Source organism: Sinocyclocheilus rhinocerous, unplaced genomic scaffold (genome assembly GCF_001515625.1).
Source record: "Sinocyclocheilus rhinocerous isolate Xijiao unplaced genomic scaffold, SAMN03320098_v1.1 scaffold395, whole genome shotgun sequence".
NCBI classification, from domain to species: Eukaryota; Metazoa; Chordata; class Actinopteri; order Cypriniformes; family Cyprinidae; genus Sinocyclocheilus; species Sinocyclocheilus rhinocerous.
Window position 1 is genome coordinate 1,402,504 of NW_015660890.1, and position 9,630 is coordinate 1,412,133.

At 33.8% G+C, this 9,630-nt stretch overlaps 1 protein-coding gene across 2 annotated transcripts in view; it reads left to right on the plus strand.

Annotated features, from left to right (window-relative positions):
- cdk17 (cyclin dependent kinase 17) overlaps nt 1–9,630 on the plus strand; it is a 67,411-nt gene that overhangs the window by 37,072 nt on the left and 20,709 nt on the right. For both annotated transcript variants that reach the window (XM_016535418.1, XM_016535417.1), the window contains exon 2: nt 2,271–2,419. In XM_016535418.1, coding sequence (XP_016390904.1) covers nt 2,293–2,419 — 127 coding nt within the window. In that variant the 5' untranslated portion in view covers nt 2,271–2,292. The remainder of the gene's footprint in view (nt 1–2,270; nt 2,420–9,630) is intronic.

Below are 9,630 nucleotides of genomic sequence, written 5' to 3' on the forward strand. Positions count from 1 at the left end.
ATTATTTTTAAATGTATTATATATTTTAATATATTTATAAATAATTTTAATATTGAATATTTATTTTAGTTTTTTAATTTGTCCTATTTTTACATTTAGACTAATTTTGCCTTTAAACTCTCATTCAGTCAAAAAATCTTTTTTTCTTTCTCTTTTTTTAATACAATTTCTATTTAAATTATTTTTATTATTGTTTTAAAATGCATTATTTTAAGATTTATGTATGAATAAATAATATCGAAAATGTATTTTAGCATTCTCATTTGTACATTTGACTTTAAACCCTGTCCGCTGCCTCCCATGGCAAGGTGTTTCCTGCCTAAAATGGTGCAAAGTCAGCATGTATTGAGAGAAATACACGAACACATACACATTAAAGCTGTATTAAAAGCCTTTAGAGAAACCATGCATGAGTGATTTTACATTTAAGGGTTGTTATGCATGACGATTAGCCCCTGTTATCATGCTAAAATCACCATTATGCATGCCTTGAGTAGTTTATTGCTTTTATAAAATGGCAACAGTAATGCAAATCTAGGATAACAGGATTTATTTATTATGTATAATGATTAGGGATGCAAGATATGCGGTGTATTTCAATATTTAAATTTATTATGCATGTTTTCTGCTTAAATTATTTATTTATTGTTTCTAAATGTATTATTTTAATACATTTATATTAAAATTATATTATATTATTATTATATATATTATATTAATACATTTATATTTTATATAATACTGTTTTTACATTTAGACTTTTAACTTTCATTCAATCAGAAATTAATATTTTAAGATGGCATATATATATATATATAATATTTATTTATTCAGTTGATTTACATGCATTTACATTTATTTACTTTTTATCTATTACGCATACATTTTCTATTTAAATTATTTATTATTTTTAAATGTATTATATATTTAAATATATTTATAAATAATTTTAATATTGAATATTTATTTTAGTTTTTTAATTTGTCCTATTTTTACATTTAGACTAATTTTGCCTTTAAACTCTCATTCAGTCAAAAAATCTTTTTTTCTTTCTCTTTTTTTAATACAATTTCTATTTAAATTATTTTTATTATTGTTTTAAAATGCATTATTTTAAGATTTATGTATGAATAAATAATATCGAAAATGTATTTTAGCATTCTCATTTGTACATTTGACTTTAAACCCTCATTCAATCATAAATTATTACAATTATTTGTTTTACATTACTCTTTTTAAAAAAATTTTTTTTATGTGTTTTACTGTTAATAGACCCAGTGTCTCATATTGCTGTCATTTTATATTTAGAAAATGCATTGGTCTAAAGGGAATTATGGTGCATGTGGGAGTGTGTGTTTTGAAAATGCACAACCATGTGTTGAAGTGCCTATAAAAACAAAATACAGTCTCATGAATATTTGATTAAAAGCCTTTGGATTATTAATAGTTTTTTTTTATTATTATTATTTGTGCATGTCACATGCAAGTTTTAAAGGCCTGCTGTGTAGTTTAAAAACTATCCCACAGGAACTTACTAACACACTAAATGAGGCCTTCCTATTAGTCAGTAGATATTTAAGATGCCATGAAATGGTTTGACAAGCATTTTTCCCTTTTGAAACAGGACGTTAGTGAAGGACTCTTAATTTAAAACCACACTGAAAGCAATCAGATCTCATTTAAAATGTATTCATTCCAGCAATTGTTGGTTGGAAAAGTAAATGAGAAAGTATGAGGGTTATCACTGCCGAAGATGCACCAGCAAGCCATAATTTCTTTCTTTAATCTGCTAATCAGAGACTAGCATCAGGGGGATGGGATGTTCCCTTTCTAGTATTTTATTGGCATATGCTTGTGTGTACTAGTTGAGTCATCAGTATTTTGGTCTGTTTTCCTGGAAGAGAATTTAATTTTAATTTAAATTTAAATTTAATTTAAGATCATTATTATAATTTCCATGCCATAGCCTAAACCAATTCTAAAATGCAAATGCAAAATACTCTGAAACTGTTTGCATTTGTACAAGTGAAAAAATGCATGATTAATGAAACATTGTTCTTTTCTTGGTTTGGTCGGTCACTTTGTCCTCAAAAATGAGTCCGAAATACACACACCATAGGGTGCGCTGAACCTACAATGCCACAGAACTTAATAATAAAGTAATAAATTCAGTTTTTAATGAAAAGAAGTCTTCAAACACTGCATGTCCCGCAGAGATTCGCAGGCCGATGATGATTAACGCTGTGTGTGTGTGTGTGTCTGTCCTGCAGGCCCCCCCTGCCTCAGAGGCCCATGGAGAGGATGAAGAGGTTTAAGAGACGTTTGTCGCTCACCCTGCGTGGTAGCCAGACGATCGATGAATCGCTCTCGGAGCTGGCGGAACAGATGACCATTGAGGAGAACAGCAGCAAGGACAGCGGTGAGTGTGTGCGCTGTACCTTTCCTATTGTTTGCTGTGTCTATATTGTGAGTGTAGGGTCGCTGTTAATGTTAAGTAGTTCAGATTAGAGGCTGATTTATTAGCACTTTGATTAGCTTGTGGAACAAGAGCTCTGGAAACCTGGAAGAGGTCCACGGGAGCGGAAAAAAACGACTCGGGACGCAGGGGCTCTATAAACTGATTATTAGATTTTCTAACAAACCTAATTGAGTAAAGTCTATTATATGATGTAACACCACTGCAGTGTAGAAAACCTGTTTTGCATGCATTCAACATTCATGTTCTAACTTTTTTCCACATTTTCATCTTTATTTCACTTATATATTGCTATGTCAACACACACTGTGTATCACTACACTAATATTTGAAGACAAATATTCTGCATTCTTGCAGATATGTGAAAGACGGCTTTGTGTTTGCTTTGGCCTGACCTCTGAGATTTTAGTGACTGGACCCTTGTATTTCTTTTTGAAATTTACAGGAATAAATCCAGGGTATTTAATTGAATCCCTTAAAATAACTTAGAATGTGTGCTTAGTTGTTTCATTTCAATATAAGTTACTTTGACCTGTCAAGTCATTCTGGAGTGTTTAAAACGGAAATGACAAGCTTGTGTTTTTGTGAACTCTTACCACTTCTCTGTTCCCTTTGGATACTTTATTCTCCCTTTTTAATATTTTTTTTTCTGTTAAAGGAGTACAAGTTAAGCTCAGTCAACTGTTTGCTGATTGCATAATGATTATCAACACAGAATCATTTTGGGGAATAAAATTGAGGCACTTAAAATGGAAGTTAATGAGGACCATTTTTGCGGGATACTTTTTTTGTGTTTTATAAAGCTGTTTAAATCAATGTTTACACTCATTTTACGGTCATTTTAGGTTTTTAAACATTATGTTGTCGTGACAGTGAGTTTGAAGAAGTGAAGAAGTTTTTTATTTTGTCCCCCCCCCCCACACCTTAAAATCATGTTAATACATTGTTTGTCTTGTGTCTGTACTTTTCAGGGTTACTTGAAATGAAATTAATGTTAACTGAAATAAAATATATAAAACTTTTTATTTAAAAAAAAATATTTCAGCTAGGCAACATTCCTAGGCAACATTTCTCATTTATTTAGTTTAACTTGGTGTACTAAAATGACAAAAAAATAAAACTGAAATTAAAAAATTAATAAAAATTTTATAAACACATATTAAAAACAACAAAACGTAATAAAAATGTCAAAAGCACATAGACAAATTCTAAAGCTTTAACCAAAATTAACATGAAAACCGAAACTACAAAAATAAAATTCTAATATTTTAATATTCATATAATATATTCATATAATTGCATCTCAAAGATACTAAAATAACACTGGTACTATTGGATTGACCCCATTCTATTCCATTGTAAGTGTCTTACTGTAACCAAGATTTTTGTTTTATTTAAAGAAAATGAGCGACATTAATTTATTTTGGTAACGTCATGTCTTAACTTGAGTTTGAACCCAAAATATTCCTTGTCTCTCTTTTTGCTTACAGTATTTACACCCAGAGTATTTTGTTTTCTCTGGGTCGCCTGCATTGACCACGTTAGCTCGTGTTAGTCACCCTGACACAACCATTTCAAGCTGCGTTGAAAACTTGTCATTCTGATCTGTCATAACTGAAGCCTGTGCCATTTTTGTGACCATAAACAGTGCTGAGCCAGGACTGATGTGAAAGAGTCTGCTGTCATGCTTCTAGTCAGCCTAAATGCCTGAAGCAATGCAATTTGAAAAGAAACTAAGCAAAACGCTCCCTGTCCTCTTCCACAAAGTGCTTTTTCTTCTCCTCGCTCTTGTATGTGCAGCCAGCTAGTAATTACGTAACAGCAATGACACCCCTGTGAGGAGAATGAGAGGAAGGGAGCATGTGACAGCTTGTGAGAGACAGGCTAAATTAGCTCCGTTGCCTTCGGGCCGACCTGACGGATGGACTGGAATCAGACAGACTGATTCCGACTGTACAATGAGACTCTGTGTAAACTGGAAACCAGTGTGGTGTGAGTTCCACTGCGTTTCCCGCTTACCTTCCATCCCCAGCGCACCCGCTGGGTGTATTGAGTGCTTGACTGAGGTAAAACAGTAACCACACTTATCGAAAGCACAGATTCAACTACCATGGCCATTTCGGCCCAGACTCGGAGCACCTATGAGGGAGGGTTTTAATGCAAGTGGGAACTGTGGTAAAAATGTTCTTGAATGTAGGGTAACTGGGTTCAAAAATGTTTTTGAAGCCTTTTTGCCTCAAACTTCATGCTGAATCGAAAACCACCCTTGAAATAGGACACATTCAGCTTAGGGTGAGCTTGCCGTTTACATCTGAGCATGAACTTTATATAATGAACTGAATCAAACCCAACCTGATCTCATGAGGAGAAGCAACTACAAGGTGATTTCGTACAATTTGAGTCACGCAAAAACATGCCGTTTTTGCAGTTTTGCCCCTAAACCTAACCGTCAGTGGGATGTAAGCAGATCGAAAAAAACGTGTGACTGAGATCATACGAATTCATACAGATTAGCCCTTAGTAATTGACCAAAACATAAAATAGTTACTAATTGCAGCATTTTTAAGCATTATAGATGCATTAAATCACACTGTAGGCATCGAAATTATGCTGCGTTATTGCATTTCTCACTTTGACCAAAATATAGGTAGAAATGCACACATTCTTCTGAAATATACACAGTCCTAGAATGCATTGGGTTAAACTCAAATGACCATGTAGATATTATTCAGTACTGAAAAAAAAAAACGTTTCATCTAATTAAAAATGACCCAATTTCTGTGCATGCTCTCTGTTTTTTGTTTTGTTTTGTTTATTAGAATATTTAGCAATGGAACCTATTTACCACAAATTAAACTAGTGGTTGACCGTGTTGATAATTTTTTTATGGCTGATGCCAGTATCGGCAATTAAATTGAATTTATGCAATTATTTATATAAATATTATGTAAAATAACATTTATATAAATAATTGGAAAAATCTGTGGGAAAAAAATGAACTTAAAAAAATTTATCTTTTATTTTACATTTTTAATGAAAAAATATTAACAAATATTGGCCAATATATTGCCATTGGCGATATATTCGTCTACCACTAGGTTAAATCAAAATGAAACATGAACATAGCTGGTTTTTACATGTCTTTAATTTGAGGAGCCCTATTTGTGCCCATTAGCGAGTGTTAACATTTCAGTTTAGTCATTTATAAGATTCTGTTTTGCTGCCTTAGACATTAGCTGTCTATGTAGATATCGAGACGGCTTAGTTGGGTTGGCACAGAGCCTGTGTATGTGTTTATCTTTATATCTGGATGAACATGGCCTTATCTGCATGTCCTGATGCATTGCAGCTGGTAACATTTATTACTGTGTGGACATTGGTCTGACAGCAGTAAAAACATCCTCTCTCACTCATGCCCTAAACACTAACACTAGCATCCAGAGAATTTACACATGAATGTTGCACTCTTTCACCAGTGCGAGTGCACAGCGGTCTAAAGATGCCCACTCAGCTCTGCATACACGCATTGACAGTGTGGATGTTTTTAGGTCTGTGTGTTGAATGTGGGGAATGGCAGTGCTGTTGACCCAGCCATTTTTTTTAGGCAGACTAATGAATGTTTTATGAAGACCCTGCCATTACGTAAGGAACCTATTGCCGCTCTCTTCTCTTTCCTTTAACCCACATATTAGCAAGGGTTTCTAACTTCTGCCGGCTTCATCTCGGTCAGGGTGAATCCTCAGCCGCTGCAGCCCATCTGGAATAACGTTCAGAGGAATATTGCGCACTGTGATGGCTGTAAAATAATCGTTACTTTAAATAAATAAATATTCTTTATTTTAAAATAAATAATGTTGGAGATGTATTTTTCATTAGGTTTGTTGGGACATCTGAAAGAATCATTATTTAATTTAAAGATTTAAAAGTTCTGTGTTAATTATACATTAAGTGATCCATTTGATTTATAGTCTCACTTTACCCTCAGGAAAGATGTGCATGCAATATGGAAACGAGAGCAGATGAATGGACGTTTCTGTCTCATTAATGTTGAAGACTGTTCAGAAGAAAATTACACACTGCTTTCAGGTTTTACATCAAATTTTTAAGATCTAACTTTTTAATGAGCATAGCTGCATACGACATAGCTGTCGTAGATGCAGTCAGCAACATGTCAGATGCAGGAGGCACAGTTTAGCTTGGAGGAAGCCAAATCCTGATTCATTTTTTTTATATTGATTTTTTTATTTTTTTTTTATATGTTCATGTGTGCAAGATAGTACACAAAAAACATTTTGTGTTTTCTGTTAAAACATTTTTTTTTTCCTTTATTGTCCCCATAGAAAGTAATAGGAACTGTGGTAACTGGGATTTTTTTTTAAAATACTATTTTTTTGCATTTTGTAAATTAACGTTAACATTTTCATAGTGACACTTTTAATAACTTATTTTTATATTTTTATAACTTATAAGGTAATTCAATATATATTGTGTATATTATATTCTACATTAAATGAAATTAATTTATATTAAATTATTAGTTTATATTGTTAAATATACATTAATAAAAAATTAACCAGTAACATTTAATAACTGAAAAATATATAACATATATTTATTTTATAAATATTTAATATGTGTGTGTGTTTGTGTATTATGATAATATATTATAATATATTAATATATTATTGTTGTTTTTATTATTGTATAAAAATGCTTTATTTATTTCTTGCTGTTAATCTTTGTTTGTTAATATTAATAATTAGCAATATTATAGTGTTAACTAGTCCTTTCCCCCCAAAAAAGACATGGATACTATATACTGAAAAAGAGGATAGATGGACAGTTGTTTTTTCTGTACTGCTTCCTTAAATTTCAGCCAGTCTTTGTTTTTCATGTTTGTGGTCTGGTGCTTCCAGAACAGGACAGTCATGTGCACCATCTGCCATGCTAAACTTATTCTTTAGTCATGCGTGTGGTTTTGTGTTTATTTGTGCTTCGTAGTTCCCCTACATTTCGAACGCTCTCTGAAGACATGCTCCATCTCGATAAGGAAGAAAGAGAGTGAGTTTATGTCTGCCTGTGTTCATTTTGGCATTCAGGGTGCTGCACAAAGACCCCTACGAGCCCGTCACCGGAGACTGTCGGCACAGCAACCGTAGACCCAACCTCGCTTTGGGCCCAAGAGCTTCTGCTGACGTGAAATATTTTCCTCAGGAGCGCTGTTGCTTAGCAACAAGACAGGATAGGCATAGAGTTTACATTTTATATACTTATGCACTGAAAAATGACAATGATATGTTCTCAGTAGTGTGAAAAATAGCACACGTCTGTCCAAATTCCACTATTTTGTCGTAATCGCACACCCTCCGGTGCTGTCGGCGGGACCTTCCTGCATCTGACAGCATGACATATCGTCACGGCCAGACCTGTTGAGCGTTGACGTGGAACATTCCAGAGTTTCCATGATGCTTGTATGGAAAAAATGACAATGATATGTTCTCAGTAGTGTGAAAAATAGCACACGTCTGTCCAAATTCCACTATTTTGTTGTAATCGCACACCCTCCGGTGCTGTCGGCGGGACCTTCCTGCATCTGACAGCATGACATATCGTCACGGCCAGACCTGTTGAGCGTTGACGTGGAACATTCCAGAGTTTCCATGATGCTTGTATGGAAATAAAGTCCCTGTGCACAGCTGGCCGTGAGTGGAACTTTACCACATGGGCTCATGTGGATCAGACCTGCGCCAGGTGTGTGTGTGCTTGTGAGCCTGGTGTTTTGTTGGATTGTCCTTAGTAAGCAGGTTGAAAGGCCTGTTGTAATGAGAGAGACACAGCTGTGGTGTGGGAAGATATGAGAGAGAGAGCGACCACAGTGAAAAAGAGAGAGCTCTCTGAATAAATGAAGATACGACACCATCAGCATTTCATGCTCGGGCATCAAAGCAGAGTGTGCAAACAACATTGTTTAACATGGAATCCGAATTGGGTCTATTGATCTACCTATTACTGTGAAGAAAAAAATTATTGCCTTCGTAATCTTTCATCACAGTATAATAACTCGCTCTGCCTATGAAATGACTTTCCATTTTTGCTGACATCATCAAGCCCTCCTGTTCCCCTCCGAACTTGATAAAGAGACCAGTTTTGACAATGCAGTCAGACCTCAAAGAAAAAAATCAAACCTAACTGTTTTGTTTTTTGTTTTGTGATTTGTTTTTGGTTAGGTTTTGTTTTGGTGTTTGGTTTTGCTTTGTTTTGTTTTGGTTTTGTATTGTTTGTCTTTTCTTATTTTCAGTCATGTTAGAAGAAGTAAAATGGTTTGTGAACACAACTGCATTTTGACTTTACCCCTTAACACCAAATCCCAAAGAATAAAATCGAGCCTGTCTGTTTTGTTTTTGTTTTGTGGTTTGTTTTTGTTTTGTTTCAATCATTTTAGAAGTAAAATGGTTTGTGAAAAAATGGTAAAATGGTTTGTTTTGTGTTGTTTTGTTTTTCTTTTGTTTCAATCATGTTAGAAGTAAAATGGTTTGTTTTTTTGTTTTGTGTTGTTTTGTTTTTTCTTTTGTTTCGTTTTTTCTTTTGTTTCAATCATGTTAAGTAAAAAGGTTTGTGAACACGACTTTTTACCCCTTTACTCCAAATCCCAAAGAACAAAATCAAGCCTGTTTTTTTTGTTTTTCTTTTGTTTTTCTTATTTTTGGTTTTGTTTTAGTGTTTTATTATTGTTGTTTTTTTTCAGTCATGTTAGAAGTGAAATGGTTTGGGGCCACAGTTGCTTTTTGACTTTACCCCTTCTTTTGTCTTTATTTTCGGAATAAAACACAGCAAACTAAAATTTGAGTTTGTCAAAAAATATTTAAACAAGCCCAGTAAAAGCAAAATCTCAAAAATATTATTTTTCTGTCTGTTTGTTTTGTGATGCAATTTTAAATTGTCTGTAAATATATAAATCAAATTTAACCCAAAATTGTTATACATCTTAGATTAAGCCCTTTACACTAGGGTTGTGACGGTGAGGAAATTTTCCCACCGGTTAATTGACGTGTGACAACACCGGTAATACCGGTGTCACCGCGGGGGCGGGGCGTTGCCTCTTTTCCTCACTTTCCTTCGCTTTTAAATAGCTTGTAAAAGCAGCGTGCGCATTT